The 19191-nt window shown below is 41.8% G+C and overlaps 1 protein-coding gene across 4 annotated transcripts; it reads left to right on the top strand.

Annotated features, from left to right (window-relative positions):
• Positions 1-314: 314 nt before the first annotated feature.
• RPE (ribulose-5-phosphate-3-epimerase) lies at positions 315-18991 on the top strand. 4 transcript variants are annotated; one of them, XM_059703013.1, is made up of 6 exons: positions 315-456; positions 8420-8499; positions 13666-13805; positions 14199-14333; positions 15129-15215; positions 17861-18991. In XM_059703013.1, the coding sequence occupies exons 1-6, from the start codon at positions 335-337 to the stop codon at positions 17981-17983; spliced, it is 687 nt and encodes a 228-aa protein (XP_059558996.1). In that variant the 5' UTR covers positions 315-334; the 3' UTR covers positions 17984-18991. The 4 variants fall into 4 exon arrangements, with proteins under 4 accessions (XP_059558996.1, XP_059558997.1, XP_059558999.1 ...); XM_059703014.1 differs by having other exon boundaries at positions 318-445; XM_059703016.1 differs by lacking the exon at positions 8420-8499 and having other exon boundaries at positions 318-445.
• Positions 18992-19191: the final 200 nt, after the last annotated feature.

The following is a 19191-nucleotide window of genomic DNA, read 5'->3' on the forward strand; positions in this document are numbered from 1 at the left end:
GACAGGAAGGCACACAAATGATGGAGAAACGGATAGTAAAGCGAGGAGGAAAAGAAACTATAGGAAGGTAACGTGTTAAAAGGTGAAGAAACTCGAGTTCTCAGAGGACTAAAGCCACGATCTTCAAAACGAAGGTCAGAGGCAGGGGCCTTGATGATGCGAGGCCCCGCCCCCAACCGGAAGGCGGGACTTCCTCCTCCCCGGGCCGCTGCTTCCGGCGGAGTCCGGAAGACTCCGAGGGGAAGAGGCCGTGTCAGAACGGAGCCGCCAATCGGAGCGGCGCCTTCTCCTGGCCCGGGACTCGTGAGGTAACTTGCTCTGGGGAAGCAGCACCATGGCGTCGGGCTGCAAGGTTGGGCCGTCCATCCTCAACAGCGACCTGGCCAACTTGGGCGCCGAGTGCCTCCGCATGCTGGACTCCGGCGCCGACTACCTGCACCTGGATGTAATGGACGGGTAACTCCGCGGGGCTCGGGCCCGGGTGGCCGCGCGGGCGGGAGGGGATGGGCGCGCCCGGGTGGAGAGCCTGTTGGGTGCGCGGCGTCCCGGTCCCCGGAAGGGCGCCGGGCTGGGGGCCCCCGGCCCTGCGGGGCGGGGAGCGGAGCTGAGGCGGCGTCCGGGCCTCTCCGCCCCGCTCCCGGCGCAGCGAGTGGTCGTCCGGCCCTCCGCACCCGGAAGCGACCTCCACCGCCCGGACTCCGCTCTCAGGTTCGGTGAGGGAAACTGAGGCCCGAGGGGTAGGCATGACTTGCCCAAGTTCATATCACGTGGGGGGTTGGTGGCCACGCCGGGGGCTCCACCCCCGGGCGCCCGGGGCCCCCGGACTCGCCCTCTCACCTGGTGGAGCTGGAGTCGCTGCGTGAAAAAATGCGAGTCGGAGTCGGACCTGCCGCCTAGTCGTCATCTTCGGGAGAAGATGGAGCGAGGCGGCGGCGCGGGTTCAAGTTCACGGCCCCCGGCCTGTCGTAGGTTCGTGATGGTTGGTTGTATCGCGGTTCCAATCGTGACTTTGCTGTCTGTTTCCAGGGACCCTGCTCTCTGGGCGGCCCGTTTGTTTTTGTTGTTGGGTTTGTTTGTGTGTGTTTTTTAAGTCGTCTTTGAGCACGGTGATTACAGCACCTGGTACTGTTTGCAGCCAGGAAGGTGCTGGTTTCTTAATCTGAGAATAAAATGAGGACCAAACCTGGACGAGGCGGTGAGACGCTGCCTGGGTGCAGCTCGGCTGTCTCTCCTTGGGTTCGCCCCGCGGATGACCGGCCGCGCGATCCCAACCGCCTTCCCGAGGCCCGGGGTCGGGACGCATGTATTCCATGTGGGTAAAACCCCTGCGTGCCCCCATGCACGTTTGCAAGTTGTGTTATTGACGAAAGAGGATCCCTTACTTCTGTGTTTAACGTCGCTCCTCTTACAAGAGTTTTGTCTTCCTTTGCGTGGTTAAATCCGTGGCTTCTCTTTCCCCTCTACCTTCCTGGTTTGACCACCTGAGAATGGCAAAATCTTGACCTTCGAGTACCCCGGAACTCCAGGCTCAGAGGGTAAGAAAATTAGTAAATATCACCTCTGACAAAAGCTGGATTTTTAGTTTGCTATCGTATGTCCTTTTTTTTTGGACAGCTTTGCTCGAAAGCCCTGCACTTTGACAGGTGATATACTGAAGGCGTGTGTACCGCAGCGGTGGGTAGCTACGTTTTTGTGTCAGAGACACCCAGGGGTCTCAGGATGGAACAGGCTGCATGGGTGTGTAGGTAGCCTATCAGACACAGAGAACAGTCTGGCTTTGCATAAGGCGTGTTCACCAAAACTGGGACTATTAATGATAACAATAGCTCTTAGCTATTTCTGTCCCGGTGGTGCTTTTTGGAATTACCTCATGCCACTTTTTAAAAAATATATATATATTTTATTGATTTTTTACAGAGAAGAAGGGAGAGGGATAGAGAGTTAGAAAATTCAACAGAGAGAAACATCGATCAGCTGCCTCCTGCACACCCCCCACTGGGGATGTGCCCGGCAGCCAAGGCACATGCCCTTGACCGGAATCGAACCTGGGACCCTTCAGTCCGCAGGCCGACGCTCTATCCACTGAGCCAAGCTGGCCAGGGCATTCATGACACTTTTAAGAGGTGGGTGCTGTCGTCAGCACCAGCTTTTGACAGTGCAAATGCGAAGAGATCAAGTCACTCTCAGGGGTATCCTAGCTAGGAAACGGTGGAGCCAGGATGGGGAGCAGGCAAACGCTGTGTTGTCTCAGAAATACATGTCTTCTGTGGGTTGTGGGCTTACAGAGGATGGCTAAGACATTCTCCCTCCTTACAGAGCAACTGATAATTTTAATTTATACACTGCTTTTGTTCCCATTTCATCTCTCCTACACTGTAAGGTCCCTGATAACAGAATCTGTCTTTCTGGTTCAACTCTGTTCATTTCGGGTAAAGCACCATAACAAGCTTAGTTATAGTTGATCCAATAAATGAAAGGCTGTATCATAATCCCAAGATGAAGATAAAAGTATTTGTTTTTTATTGACCCTTCTCCCCCCCCCCCCCCGCAAGAAACATGTTAGTATGAAAGAACTAAATTCTGCACACACTACTTAAAAACCCTTTCCCTTTTAAGCTTCACCCCCTTTTGAGCTAACAGCTACTGTTCCTATTACCCTATTACAAAGGAAGAGACCAGTTTAAGCAGGTTCAGCCCCTTCCCGACTGTCCCACGGGAAGAGGTAAAGCCAGGCTGAGCTGCAGTGTTCCCTAGGCCAGGGGCATGAAAAGGTGGGGGTGGGGGTGCTGGTGGACTCCTTTCCCCACTTGGCCAACCATAGTTTCCTTCCCTCCGGGTACTGTTTCCATGCTTTTCTCTCCTGGCTCCCTTTGAAATTCTCCAACATTACACTGAGTTTGGGTGTGTTTGTTCTTTTCTCGTCCCCCCACTCTCCCACTAAGACTCCATTTCTCTTCTGATTAAACTGAATGTTTTCATCTTGAAAGTCAGAAACAAGTTCTGGAAACCTGGTGGGAGGTGGGGCACTGGTATGGTTAGATATTTGAAATAAAGGACAAGAGGAAAAGGAAGTTAGAACGCATATAAATTCATCATGACAGGATGGTAACTGGAAATGTGTTGGTCCTACGTGTGGAAACAGAGCAAATAAGCAATTTCTTTTTTTTTTTTTGTTAATCCTCATTTGAGGATACTTTCCCATTGATCTCATAGAGCAGTGGTTCTCAACCTTCCTAATGCCGCGCCCTTTAATACAGTTCCTCATGTTGTGGTGACCCCCAATTTCATTGTTACAAATTGAACATAATTAAAGCATAGTGATTAATCACAAAAACAATATGTAATTATATAGGTGTTTTCCGATGGTCTTAGGTGACCCCTGTGAAAGGGTCATTTGACCCCCAAAGGGGTCACGACCCACAGGTTGAGAACCGCTGTTTTAGAGAGAGGGAAAGACAGAAACATCGATGTGAGAGAAACACATGGATTGGTTGCCTCCTGCATGCGCCCCAACCAGGGCCCGGGCCAGGGAGGAACCTGCAACCAAGGTACATGTATGTCCTTGACTGGATTCAAACCCGGGTCCCATTGGTCCGCAGGCCGATGCTCTATCCACTGAGCAAAACCAGCTAGGTTGCAAATAAGCAATTTCTAAGTTAATTACCAGAATTTAAAATTGGGGAGGTTTCATATTAATACTAAAAATCTGACTTTTGAAAAGCATCCAGAGGTTTGCCAGCACTGGTCCAGTCTCACAAGGCCCCTATAGGCTGGAGATGAATGGCAGCCACCACTAGCCAGGCCAGGTGTTCTTTATTCACTGTTTTGCTTCTCCATGTTACCTGCTAGTCCTTGTAAGCATATGAGTTTGTGATTCCTGGTTCACAGGAATTGTTTTCTGGTTAGTCTTTGACATTTTATATCAAAGTTATCAACTTTGCTTTTTTGAGAGTTCTGGTAAAGGTTTGATATGTCTAAAATATATTGCATGACCTTTGTAAACAGAGCTTAGGGTTGATGGAACATGATGAGCTAAAATAATTGTATCCCTGTGTTACAGTAAATAATTATAGTTTAATTTCAGTAGTTTTCTGGGGGAAAAGACTACTTTATTGAATTTTATTTTTTGCAGACTTTACTCCCAAAAGTACCCTCAAGGAAAAAAAAGACCGTAATGTAATAATGAAGCAGACTTTCTTGATAAAATTTTCTTCATTAGAGTGAAATATTTTAGTGTTTTCCAAGCTGGTCTGATAAGAGCTCCCTGTGCACTTAAGAATTCAGATTTCCAGCCCCTCTTTGGTGTCAGTAGGCTTGGAATAGAGCCTATAAATCCTTTTGTTGTTACTGTTCACCTGGTTACTGTTGTCAAGCAAATTTTGGGTCACCCTGAATTCATGTTTGCGTTTGTAGCCTTTTTTTGTTATGGTTTAGCTATAAGCCTTTGGTTTCTTAGGGTATTGGTGCATTTTTGTTTTCCCAGTGTACTTGGTGAACGTGGTGCATTTAATTGATCTTCAGTAGCACAATTTGTCATATAATTTGGGGGGTCAGTAGTTTTATACAGTCTGCTTCTGTTTCTCAGTGAAGTAAAAGTATATTTGTTTCATTCTCATATTTTCTCAAGATGTGGTGATGCTTATTTTCATGATAAAATGAAACCTAAATTTGAGACAACAAATGTACAGGCATACCTCGGAGATACTGAGCTCCATTCCAGACCACTGTAATAAAGTGAGGATTGCAATAAAGTGAGTCCTCATTATCTTTTTACTGGTGGGGGTCTTGCCTTCAGTTTGTGTAAAAACACCACCAACAAAAAACACACCTCTGAGGTGCAATAAAACAAGGTACGCCTGTATTTCCAAGGCCAGACAGTGAACGAAATACAAATCATTCAATTCCAGAGTTGTATAATATTCATTAAGCCTCACTGCCTCCTTCTCTGAACCTTACTTCCAAGTTGTAAGTAAACATAATAAGCCTCTTAGGCATAACCCTAGCAATCGTTGCTCTTAGGCAAATGTTAGATGACTTCCTAAATGCTAAAACCCCAACCACCAAGGACCAAGGAGTGTGAGTGAAGGTGTCTGTACCCATCCATCTCACCAGCCCCTCTCAGATGTGTCCTGATCCCTCACCTCTCCCTCTTAACTTTCCTTACCTGGATTTGCTTTTTCTGTTCCTTATTAGTTTGTTGGTGGAGGGGCAGGTGAGACTGTAAAGATCTTGAACTTTGGAGCCAGGTTGCCTGCCTTTAACGCTTGCCTCCAGCACTACCTGGTTGTATGACCTTCGGCCTCTTTTACTCGTCAATAAAATACAGATAATGTAGTATCTACATCATAGACTTGTACGTTTTAATGAGTTAACACATGGAAAGTGCTTAGAATGGTGCCTGGTCCATACAAGTTTAAACTGTTAAAATCTCAGTTTGACACTCATTCAGCTGGTCGTCTAAACTTAAAATCTTAACCATGGTGTATTCTCTCCACCACACCCCCATCTTACCAGTTAACAAATCCTTTACCTGTTTTTGTTTCTGTTATTGTTCCTTGTCACTTGCCAACACCTATTACCTCCCTTCTTCCAATTTAGTCCCCAGTCCCTTCCTATTTTATTATTTGCATCTTATTTTTTATTTGCTTTTTATTTTAAAACCTCATTTCATATTTACAGCAGGATGAAATCTTTTTATTTTAAACATATATTTTTATTGATTTTAGAGAGGAAGGAAGAGGGAGAGAGAGCTAGAAATATCAACGATGAGAGAGAATCATTGATTGGCTGCCTCCTGCACGTCCCCCACTGGGGATCGAGCCCGCAACCCAGGCATGCGCCCTTGATTGAAATCGAACCTGGGACCCTTCAGTCCACAAGCTGACGCTCTATCCACCAAGCCAAACCAGCTAGGGCAGCAGGATGAAATCTTAACACTGAGCCCAGCATTTGATACCCTTACTGTGACACAGTCGATTTCCTGCCTTTTTCACACTAACCAATCTGGTAAACACCATCTTCCTCCTTCTTTGAGCATAACTTGTTTATTTCTGCCTTTGCTTCATTTATTTTTCCACCTTTAAAATTCTGTTCTGTAAATCTCATGATCTTACCCCCTCTTGTAAAATGCTATACTCCTTGTCTCTGGAACCGGTTTTACCTCATATTTGTCTACTTGTTATTGTTTAGCTTTTCTTGCAATCCTCATATAGGGTAATACCTATTACTTTTAACAAATAAAGCCTATATTCCAGTGGCTTCACATTATCAATTTTATTTCTCATTCATGTAACAATTCAGTGTGAATGTCCTTCCATGATAAAGTTCAGTGGCATAGACTTTTTTTTAATCTTTATTGTTGAAAGTGTTACATATGTCCCCTTTCTTCCCACATTGCCTCCTTCTAGGCCACCCCTGCTCCCCGCTCCAGGCCTTCATTCACCCTATTGTCTGTGTCCATGGATTATGTATATATGGATACAAGTTCTTTGATTGATCTCTTCCCACTCACCCCCGCCTTCCCACTGAGATTGGACAGTCTGTTCCAAGGGTCGGCCATAGATTGTTTATCCTGTGGCTTTTTTATTCCTTAAGGGCTTCTTTATTAGCAGAAGGGTAAAATGAGCACAGAAAAGGAATACTATTTAACCTATTAAGCTCTGCAGACACACATAACTTAAGCTCACAGTCCACTGGTGAAGATTAGTCATATGGGCCAACTGGATGTAAAGGGAGTTGGGAAATGTGGTCCTTGGTTGTCTGCATTGGCTTCCTATCAACTATCCAGTAACAGTAGGTCATGAATTCTGGTGAGTTATTAGGCATTTCTTGCCAATGAGATTGTAACATTTTCTGGGCTAGGCAGGGACTCTTACATGTATTTTTTAATAAAATACAGTACTATAAAGCAACCAGCATGGTGCTTAATAGAGCTCGAGGACTAACAGGAGTAGGAGGATGGTTAAGTTCTTTGGGTCTGATACTTGGAAAACTTACTTTGACTCTTGCCCCACAAATAATTAATTGGTTGACTTAAGGAAGTTATTTATTCTATGTTTTTCATATAACGTGTTTATTTCATAAGGCTGAAAGTTTAAATAAACTGTCATTTAGTGCCCTGTGGTATAGGATTAAAAGCAGCCTCAACCAGCCTATAACAAACTAGGATATGAAAGATCCATATTACAGTCCAGAACTTTCTAACTAGTACAGAGGGACTTTTTCTTAAACATTTCCCATCTGGAACAATTTACTGCTCCACCTGACAACCCTTTCATGCTGATACCTGTATGATCAGTCATGCATCTCAGGTGACAAATAAAGGAAAGAATGGGCAAGTATGAGTCAGTTTACCACTGTTAAAACCTCAGGATATTCTGTGAATATTTTCATGGGTTTTTTTTTGTTTTGTTTTTGCTTTTGTTGCTGCTTATAATTATTGCTAAATTTTCATTTTGTACTGTATATTTTCTTTCCTTTTTGTTAAATTTTCATTTACATTTAATGTCCTTTTTGTTATTAAAGTGTTTGCAGTCATTCTCAACCTTTCTAATGCCAGGACCCTTTCATACAGTTCCTCATGTTGTGGTGACTCCCAACCATAACATTATTTTCGTTGCTACTTCATAACTGTAATTTTTCTACTGTTATGAATCGTAATGTAAATGTCTGATATGCAGGATGTATTTTCATTGTTCGCGACCCACAGGTTGAGAACCGCTGATTTATAGGTTAAACCAGGGGTGGCAAACTTTTTGACTCGAGGGCCACAATGGGTTCTTAAACTGGACCGGAGAGCCGGAACAAAAGCATGGATGGAGTGTTTGTGTGAACTAATATAAATTCAAAGTAAACATCATTACATAAAAGGGTACGGTCTTTTTTTTTTTTTTTTTTTTTTTAGTTTTATTCATTTCAAACAGGCCGGATCCGGCCCATGGGCTGTAGTTTGCCCACGGCTGGGTTAAACAGTACAATAGACAGGTACTGTATCTAAGAAAGGTTAAAACGGAATCATTTGGGGTCTGGAATGGATTAATTCAATTTACATTATTCCTAATGGGAAAAAATGACTCCGTTTTCAAACAGCCTTCAAGGATGAATTAACTTCGAGAGCTTCCACTGTATATGACTTGGGCAAGTCATATAACTTCTGGGTTTTGATTTTGTCATCTTTCTAGTTCTACCCATCTGGGATTATGAATTACAGTTAAGTCATTATTTAACATTATTATGATTTCAAATATCAAGGAGATACTGCTTTGTAAATCCAAAATTATCCAGATAATTTTAGTATTGTTTAATACTGATGACGTTAAGTATTAAATTGAAAAATAGTATAATCACAGACATTTCCCTCTACCCCCATCAGAATACATATTGAAAATATTTTCAGAGTAAGATTTTGTTTGTCTTGTAGGCATTTTGTTCCCAACATCACCTTTGGTCACCCCGTGGTAGAAAGCCTCCGAAAGCAGCTAGGCCAGGACCCTTTCTTTGGTAAGTGGGTGTTATGCCATCTGAAGCTGGATGTGTTGCTCAAGTAAAGGAAAAGGTGGTTGATTTCTCAACTTTCAATTTCATCTAGAACCCCTTTCCCCCTATCTGTGCTGGGGCTTCATTGGCTGCCTATAAGAAGCCAAACTCTTGCCTGTCTCAGGGCCTTGGGACTTTTGCTAATTTCTTGCCTGGAAAGCTATTCACTTGTCTAGGTCTGCCTCATCTTTTGGCCTTGGATCATTTCTCATTTCCTCAGAGAGGCCTTTCTAAGCACCCTATCTTAAGGTAACACTTATCCAGTTATATCAGCTCCTGGATATTCTTCTTAGAACTTCCTTTAATCTGAGGTTATTTTTATTAGACTGTAAATTCCTTGATTGTAGCAATTTCCTAGAGCTAAGCATAGAAACAAGATTGGGGCTCAGTGTAATGTTAAGTGAATTTATGGATGGATTGATTTTTATGGTCTAGAAATGGAGCCAATTATTTCATGCAAATTGGAATTTTCTGCAAGTGAGGCTTATATATTGTTGCTGCTCTTTTAAACTAAGCTAGCAGTGCCTCACTTGCCAGATCTCTTGTATGTAAGTTTCTCAGTGGTATTAACCATATTGCAAGTTCTCAGGCACACGTGGCTAGTGACTGCTGTATGGTATAATACCACTATGGAACATGGCCATCTTTGTAGAAAGTGCTGTTGGACAGAGCCTCTCTGTAGTATCCATCCACTTTGAGTGAACCAAAGAAAATGTACATTATCACCTATTTATGTGGCAAGAGGAAAACAGTGTTCCATCAACATGTTCGCCATTTTGCAATTTCCAAATAATAGAATTTTCCAATGTAAATTTGCTCTTCTGACTATCAGAGGTGGATGAAATAAGTAGCCTTGTTTGTCCCCCTATATAGTGGCCACAGCGTCCTCTGTTTCAGCTTTGTGTATGGATTTTTAAAAATGCTTTTTTTTCCCCCCTTTTCTCTCCCTTTTATTTGGGCTCCTAGTGTCACTTCTCACTGCTGTTTGTGTGTCCTACTGTAAGTGCTTCTCCTCTTACCAACCCTTCTGCCGCCACCACATACAATCTGCTTTTTCTTCCTGTTTTACTTGCTGATAAAGTCACTAATTAACCTTTCTAGAATTGGGTCTAAAATAAAGAAGAATGGGCTCTCTCTGCTTTAATGTTGCATTTTGTGATCTTTTCTTTTTTTAATTAAGAAGTATGTTTTGTTTAATTCTTGGATCTTGGCTATTGGATAATTGACACGTGAATATATTCTAGGAACTAAACCACAAGTTGTATGTATAACTGCTAGAGTTCTTAATTGTTTCATCTTAGTACTGGGTATGAATAACCATTTAAGGAATAAAGTGGTAGGGAAAAGTCTGTTTTTTTGCTATTATCCAGATCAGTGGTCTTCAAGTTTGGTCTGAGGGCCCATGGGAATCCCTTTCAGTTGTGCATGAGATCATAACTATCTTTATATTATAGTATTATTTGCCATATTTGTTCTGAGGATGCAGAAGCAATGGTGAGTTAGTCTGCTGCTGCCTTAGCTCGAGTCAAGGCAGTGGTATTCAACTCTACAAGTAGTCATTAACATTCTTCATCCTGATGTGTTCATAGTATCTGTAATGAGGTAGTGCAAATTATTAATTTTAGTAAATCTTGATCCTTGAATGCATGTTTTCTTAATATTTTGTGTGACAAAGTAAAATGTACATATAAGGCGCCTCTGCTGCATGCTGGAGTGTGATGGTTTTCTCAAGGAAAACCTCTTAGGCCATGTTTCTGTTGTGACTGAACTGTCTGCTTTTGTTATGAACACCATTTTCACGTGAAAGAACAACTGACAGATTGAACTGTGGTTATCACACTTGGTATTTTACTGACATTTTAAAAAAAATTATCTAAGTTAGCCTATCACTTCAAGGAAAGACTGTATTAGCTTTTGTTGCTCCCTGATAAAGTTAGAGCTTTCAAGTGAAAATTAGAATTTTGATAAACATATATCTGCTGCTATGAGCTTGACTAATTCCTACTACTAAGAGTTTTTCTGTAGTGATGAGATCTGTTGTGATGTAATAAATGTGCTCTTTTTTATAGCATATACTAGGGGCCCGGTGCACGAAATTCGTGCACTGGGTGTGTGTGTGGGGGGGGGGTGTCCCTCAGCCCAGCCTGCCCCCTCTCACATACTGGGAGCCCTCAGGCGTTGACCCCCATCACCCTCCAATCGCAGGATCGGCCCCTTGCCCAGGCCTGACGCCTCTGGCTGAGGCGTCCGGCCCGGGCGGCGGGGACCCACAGCTGCAGCGGCCCCGCGATCGTGGGCTTCGCTTTAGGCCCAGGCAAGGGACCCCTAGCTCCTGGGACTGCCAGCTTCGACCGTGCCCAGCTCTCATCGCTGGCTCCACCCCTACTTCCTGCTATCACTGGCCAGGGCGGAAAAGGCACCTGATTCTCCGATCATGGCTGGGGGCAGGGCAAAGGCAGCCCCGGGGCCACCTTTGCCCTGCCCCCCAGCTCTTAGCTCCCCCCTGGGTTTCCGATCACTGTCAGTAGCAGGGGGCTTCTTCCTGCTTTCCCTTTCGCCTCCCTGCATTGTGCCTACATATGCAAATTAACCGCCATCTTGTTGGCAGTTAACTGCCAATCTTAGTTGGCAGTTAATTTGCATATAGCCCTGATTAGCCAATGAAAAGGGTAGCTCGTACGCCAATTACCATTTTTCTCTTTTATTAGTGTAGATAATGAAATGTATCTTACTTAGAAGATCTGTGTAATTCAGTGAACCAGTACTTAAAAGATCCACTCAAATGATAAGATAGACCAACAGGTTTTAGTGCAACAAAGTAGAAAAGGTCACTGGTAGGGTTTACAGATTCCACATTTCAGCCAACCTTTTTAAAAGTAACTACTTGCTGAATTTTGGTGTAGAAAATAGAATATCCACACTTGTCTGAAAAGGCTATTAATGTACACCTCCCTTTTTTATGTACTTTTCTTCATATGAAACAACATATTGTAACAGAGTGAATGTAGAGCAGATGTAAGAATACAGATGTCTTCTGTTAAGCCAGATGTTAGAGACTTGCAACAATGTAAAATAACACCACTCTTAACATCATAAATTTATTATTGCTTATTTTTAAATGAATTGATAAGTAGACATAAACATTTTCTTTCTTTTCCTTTTTTTAAAATATATTTTTTATTGATTCCAGCGAGGAAAGGAGAGGGAGAGAGAAACAGAAACATCAATGATGAGAGAGAACCACCAATCGGCTGCCTCCTGCAACGCAGGCATGTGCCCTGACTGGGAATTGAACTGTGATGTCCTGGTTTTATAAGTCAAAGCTCAACCATTGAGTCACAGTGGCTGGTCAACATTTTCTTAATTTGAATTTCTAATACATTAAATACAGGTAAATATAACCAACATCAGCAGTGCTTTTTGGGGTCTTCAGTAATTTTAAGAGTGTAAAGGGAACCTGATAATGGAACATTTGGGAACTGCTCATCTCGGTGTGTTTAACTACAGGCCGATTCACTGAACCACTGACTCCCTGAAGGATAGAGAGTCCCCAGTGAGCGCTGCTAGTGGTTACTGCATGGGAGAAATGGAATGACGTAGCAGTCTGGTAACTTAAGGAATGAGTGAACCAGATATTTTAAACTAGATTGAATTTTCCTTGTTTATAATACAGAGAAATAAGAAACACCAAATAGAGTCTGTCTTTTAAAAACTGTGTGTTATCTATTAAGATGTGTTCTATTTTTTCTTCCTTTTGTTTAAAAATATCAACTTGAATCTTTGTGTCATTAGTCAAGTGGTATACTCTTCCTGACAGTTTTTCAAAGCCTTAGTGCATTTCATAATCTTACTTGACTTCTGGAATACTAGGATTTTTTTCTTTAATAAGTTAAGCTATGTCAGAAATGTGCTTCCTTTAGCAAAACAAAAAACTCAAAAGTCTCACTACCATCAATCCTGCACAGGGGTATGTATTTACTGTTTTCTTCTTCACAATGATTATTTCTTGATTTAGCCTCTTTTAACCTGCCTTTTTCTTATTAAATGCTATTAAGTTACAAGTCAAGATATTTAAGAAGGTCAGACCTGTTTTACCTAATATAATATTTATATGATTCAAGCTTCAGAATTAGGATGCATGTCAGACTTCTTTTATGTTCTTCTCCCCTTCCAATTCATGCTTCCTCCTGCAGTTCTGCCTCTCAGTTAATGGAGTTCTGTTCTGGTTACTCCAGCCCCAATCCTTGCACCATTCTGCCTCTCCTCTCACTGTCCAAAATGGAATCCACAGCAACTCCTGTTGGCTTTATGTTCAGGACATACCCCAAATCCCACCACTTCCCAACATCCTCAATTATTACCGTCATCCTTTCTCACCTGGGTTATTGCCATGGCTTTCTAAGTCAGATTTTGTCACATCCTCACTTAAAATCCAGTGGTGTTTTTCTCATCTCATTTGGAATAAAACCTAATGGCCTGCAGAACTCAGTACTGTCTCCTCACCCCGTGCCTCTCTGACCTCATTACTCTCCTCATTGCTCCACACCCCAGCCACACTGGCTTTGTTAATTGTCATCCTAGTGTGTATTGTATTTACTTATTTTTTCTTATGGTTTGTCTCTCCTGCTAAGAATGTAATCCTCATGACAGCAGATTTTTGTTTGTTGTTTTGCTCTATCCCTAGGGCCTTAAAATAGTTAATGGTGCAGTAAGTGCTCAATAAAATATTGGTGAAGAGAATCACTTAATTTAGCTTTCTTATTTTATAAATGAAAGTTTTCACAGATAATGACTTTTTAAAAAGGGGTTTTTTTTGAGTCATATTTACTAGACCCGGACCTAGGTTTCCTGATTTCTAGTCATTACTTTCCATATACAGCAACAGATGCTTATTGTACAAAAATGTGTGTGTGTGTGTGTGTGTGTGTGTGTGTGTGTGAATGAGTTTAACCAAAACCTGATCTTTAGGATAAAAGGAGGCTATTTATACAGAAGTGTAATTATTTAAAACTTATTGTGATGTCAGAAGAGTTTGTATACAAAATGGGGAAAACTACAGGTTGGCTTCAGTAGTATGAGCCAGGTATTTTCCTTTCAGTAATATTTAGGAGACGTGTCTTTTCTTTCTAGACATGCACATGATGGTGTCGAGGCCCGAACAGTGGGTAAAGCCAATGGCGGTAGCAGGAGCTAATCAGTATACCTTTCATCTCGAGGCTACTGAGAACCCAGGGGCTTTGATTAAAGACATTCGGGAGAATGGGATGAAGGTGAGAGGTCAGCCATGACAGTAATGTTTTATACTACTCAGGCTCAGAGTTGGGAAGATTTGGTGGAAGGCATTTCTTACATTTCTAAGACCAGACTTAGGCAGCTATTCTTCATTGGGAAGCCAGTGTATTAAGTATAACTTGTTTTTTGTTTAAGTAAAATAATGTGTAATAATTCTTCTGATTATGACTGCTTTTTTAGAAACGTTTACATTTAATAGCCTAGTTGACTTTTTAAATAATTATAGAGTCCAAACAATTTACCCATTCTGTTTATGTATGTATTCTCCTTTTTTGAGAATAGGTATTTCTACTGGCCCTGATATGCCACAGTAATAAATGTAATGTGGAAGTGATTGTTAATGTGATTTAGCACATTTGTCTCTGTCACAGGTTGGTCTTGCCATCAAACCAGGAACTACAGTTGAGTATTTGGCACCGTGGGCTAATCAAATAGATATGGCCTTGGTTATGACAGTGGAACCTGGGTTTGGAGGGCAGAAATTCATGGAAGATATGATGCCAAAGGTAAAAGAAGGATTTGATTCTGGGGTGAAGCTCTTATGAGTGCTCATTAAATAAGTATATATTAAATCACTTGTATATGCCCTGTTCTGAAGGTGGGGACATGGAAATGCCTACAGATTACTTAATACATTATGATAAATGCTGTAAAAGATTTAGGTCTGGAAATGAGAAAAGATACTACATTTTAATCTTGAAATTTTCTTCCAAAACCATTATTTCTATAGCCTTTAAAGCAGCGGTTCTCAACCTGTGGGTCGCGACCCCTTTGGGGGTCGAACGACCCTTTCACAGGGGTCGCCTAAGACCATCGGAAAATACATATATAATTACAGATTGTTTTTGTGATTAATCAATATGCTTTAATTATGTTCAATTTGTAACAATGAAATTGGGGGTCACCGCAACATGAGGAACTGTATTACAGGGTCGTGGCATTAGGAAGGTTGAGAACCACTGCTTTAGAGCTTTTGGGAGTTTTCATTGAATATTGAGGGTTTTGTCTTTTTACCATGAAGTATGTTCTCTGAAAAGCCATGACAAATTTAATGCCGTTTGCCAAAAAGAACAAAGCTTGCTTTTGGGAAACTTAACTTGCTTCAGTATATTAAAAGGGAAGTTTTCCCCAGTCATAGTTTGTATTGTTATGGAGTTACTGTGTGAGACATTTGGAGTCCTATTTTAGTGGGTGATATTGGCTGTTTGAAGTTTTTTGTTTGTTTGGTTTTTTTTTTTGGTTGTGTCCCCATCCCCATCTTATCTACTTTAGGAGTCACTTATTTCCTTGTGTATATCTAGGTTCACTGGTTGCGGACCCAGTTCCCATCTTTGGACATAGAGGTCGATGGTGGAGTAGGTCCTGACACTATCCATAAATGTGCAGAGGTGAGACACTGCCTCAACTGTGACCTAGACCATTTTCCTGCCAGATGTTATGTCCAGGTCATTGTCTTGTGGGCCAAAGAGATTTCCTAAGTTACCTTTCTATCTTGGAAATGTTTGTGTGTGGTGGTGGTGGTTTTTTGTTTTGTTTTGTTTTTTGTTTTGTTGTTTTTTGTTTTTTTTAAAATATATTTTATTGATTTTTTACAGAGAGGAAGGGAGAGGGATAGAGAGTTAGAAACATCGATGAGAGAGAAACATCGATCAGTTGCTTCCTGCACACCCCCTACTGGGGATGTGCCTGCAACCAAGGTACATGCCCTTGACTGGAATCGAACCTGGGACCCTTGAGTCCGCAGGCCAACGCTCTATCCACTGCGCCAAACCAGTCAGGGCATTGTTTTGTTTTTTGTTAATCCTCACCTGAGGATATTTTTCCATTGATTTTTAGAGATAGCGGGAGGGAGAGGGAGAGAAAGAGAGAAATATTTATGTGAGACACACACATCGATTGGTTGCCTCCTGCTTTCATCCCAACCAGGGCTGGGGAACCTGCAACCAAGGTACATGCCCTTGACTGGAATCAAACCCAGGACCCTTCTGTCCATAGGCCAGCGCTCTATCCACTGAGCCAGCGAGGGTGGAAAAGTATTTTTGTTCAAATGTAGAACTCTCTACATATAAAAGGCTAATATGCTAAGTGTCCAATTGGTTGCTATGACACACACTGACCACCAGGGGGAAGACACTCAATGCAGGAGCTCCCGACCTGCAGTGACCTGGCAGTGGCGGTTCTCGGGTGACACACCCTGAAACCAGAGAGGAGGGAGCCTGATTCCTCGTGGGGCTGCGCGATTCCACCTTTGGCCGTGGGTTATGTTGTTGCTGGGGTACTTTCGGCCTGAATCTGGTTACTGCACTTGCATTTGCGTCCACACCCTGTACGCCAGCAACTTTGCAGAGTGCCCTCTCGCACGCTGGGACCTCTCGGAGGGATGTCAGAGAGCTGGTTTCGGCCTGATCCCCGCAGGCCAGGGACCCCCCTCATTCTGTAGATGCCCTTTGAGTTATATTGCACCCCAGGTGTGGCCGGCCAGGGAGGGACTGCGGGGGGTTGGCTCCAGGGCATGTCCGGCCCTTCTCGCCCCGCTGGCCACCTTCTAATTAATTTCTTTTCAATGGTGCATGAATATGTACACCGGGGCACTAACAGGAAAATAAAGAGCAATAAGTGAATATTCTAAAATCACATAATCATTAAAGATTAAGTTTGGTTATCTCAGTAATGTTGAAGAAAGTTCCCTTTTGAAAAAGAATATACTGAATGCCAGACTTTAGAAGATCATTAAGCTCCAGGGCCTTGGAATTAGTCATTTGTCCAAATAGAGAAAGAAAGCATACCCTCTTATAAAGGGAAAAAATCGTTACTCTGTAGAACTTAGGTATTTTTATTATCAATTTGTCTCTTGTAAGAACTGACTAGGGCCATTTTTGTTGAAATTGTGGATCTGATCTCTGGACACCCCTAACCCTCTGTGTTGAGCTGGGATGAGTTCTGAGTAGTTAGCTGAGCTGAGTTAGGATCCTGAGCTTCATTAAGAGGATGCCAGCCCTTCCTATAGCACTGCAGGTGATTGAAGGGGCCTGTTCTTACTAAGCAACCTTGTCTAATCTGCACTTCTAGTTTTTTGTATAAATGCCACACTTTTCTGCTTAATGCTTGTCAAAAGCTGGGCTGTGATAAGTATGGAAGAGGAGCTGCCCAAATGTTCAGTGAGCGTATATGCTTTGACTCCCTGTGGAATTCTTTTTGCTAAACTACTCCTTGCCATTATGCTGTTCCTGTTTACATTAAAAGATGTATTGTAGCACGTGAAACTTTTTCTTTTTTTCATTTTTATGAGGAATGTTCTTAGACCTGTAGTAAGTACACTGTATCATAGAGTGACAGCATCTCATTGGGAAAATTTTCTTCAGCTTCAGTGGTTCCCCCTTTCTTTTGGCAATGAATCACGTCATGGATTGGGTTTCCCTCCTCAAGTCAAATCCTAGGAAGCACAGAACTAAATTTTGATGGGTATTATTTCCTTTCCTTTATTTTTATTTTTATATTTAAGAACACCTTGAGATTCTTTAAGCCACCTTAAAGCCATTCTGGCTACAGTGAAGCCTAAGTGAGACTTTCCATTCCTTCTAGCCTCAAAATGAGAAATTATTGACTGTTGCCGTATTTTATACATAGCTTCACATTTTAGCAACATTGTCCTTTCAGACTATCCACCAGTTCATCTACATAATTCAAAATTAAAAGGTAGTTTTTTTTAGTAGCTATGGAGATATTGGTATATACTGGAAAAACCTTAATAGAGTTGAGGATTAAAGATAATTATTAGCAAAGATGCAGTATAGCTTATTTAGAGTTTGTTACTTAAAAGTCAGTGATTTCTTAGACATGTTTAAAAACCATTTCACAGCCTTATTTGTTAAGCATTTTAACTTTTTTCTTCAATCTGTTCTTCTCCAAGTGGCTTTTGTACAGTTTAAGTGCTGACTGACAGATGCAAAGGTAGAAACTCGAGTCCAGGAATTCTGTTTTAGGCTTTTCTGTGTCTTTCTTAGAAGCATAACTAAGTGTTTACTTCTTCCAGGCAGGAGCTAACATGATTGTGTCTGGCAGTGCCATTATGAGGAGTGAAGACCCCAGATCTGTGATCAACCTGTTAAGAAATGTTTGCTCAGAAGCTGCTCAGAAACGTTCTCTTGACCGATGAAAGCACAAGGAGTCCAGTGTCTCTGCTCATGAAATGCTTTTACTGGAGAACAAGGATATTGACTACCAACTCATATCACAACAGTGCTGCTTTTCTGAGCAATTCATTCCAGTGACTAACATCTGTTGTGCAGAATGTCCCAAGAGGTTAGAAATTTAGTGAAGGGATTTAAAGATTAGTGGGGTGAAATGCCATTTTTACTGGGAGACTTGATTTTTATAAAGATTAAAAATACGGTTGTATTAAGGTTATAAATAGAAATGTGTCTTAATGCCTAAGGAAGGCACATTAGCTATTATGAAAAATGTTTTTCTCCACTTCTAAAAAGAAATTTCTATTGTTTCTTGGCTGTTTTCAAAAAGCAAAGTAAGTTCTTATGTCTTTCCTGTTCCTTTTCATTTTTGGTTTATCTCTATGTGTTATGAGTAGACTAGAAGTAGGGAAAATCTATGGCTGGGATAGCATACCGTATTCTTCTTGCTTCTAAAACATCTATTTTTCACTTTGCACCTTATATTTGATATAAGAAAACCGTGTCTGAAGCCCAGGAGTTTTGGGTCTGTTGTAAAATACATAGATTTTATCAGGTGTTCTGTTAGCTTTGCTGCAGGGGCAGATGATTCATTGATTTCCCCACCATCTCCCCTTAATCACACCGACCGTTTGTAAGGATGTGAAGTAATGTGCTAGTTCTGAGCAGAAAGGAAAGAAAAGCCTCTTTTTGGAAGATTGAATTTACTCTTCCCCTTTCCAAATTTGACCTTAGCAAATCAAATCAACATCTTTGAGCTTCTATTAACTGATTTATACATTGAATTTAGTTATAATTACCGTGCAGAGTTGTGTTGAGGATGAAAAAAGATACTCTTACAGATGTAAATCTTCCGCCATTGTTCCTAGAATCGGCGTAGAATTGAGGATGCTCAGTACAAAGTAACTATCATTATAAAGTTTAGGTTTTGTAGGTAATAAAGTACTTTGCTGATCTCCTTAAATCTTTGAATCACTCCTGTGAGTGGGCAGACAGGTATCTTTGTCCCCGTTTTTTAAAAAGACACTGAGCTCAGCAGTAGGCTACAAGCACAGAAAGGACTCAGTAGGGCACAGGAGTTCTGGTCTGTGCTCTTTTCACAAATGGAGGCCTTGGGAGGTGGATTAGGCAAAGGAAGCTTCTTAACATTGTCTTATTTCCAGTCTAACTTGACGCT

The sequence above is a fragment of the Myotis daubentonii genome, chromosome 7 (assembly GCF_963259705.1).
Source record: "Myotis daubentonii chromosome 7, mMyoDau2.1, whole genome shotgun sequence".
NCBI classification, from domain to species: Eukaryota; Metazoa; Chordata; class Mammalia; order Chiroptera; family Vespertilionidae; genus Myotis; species Myotis daubentonii.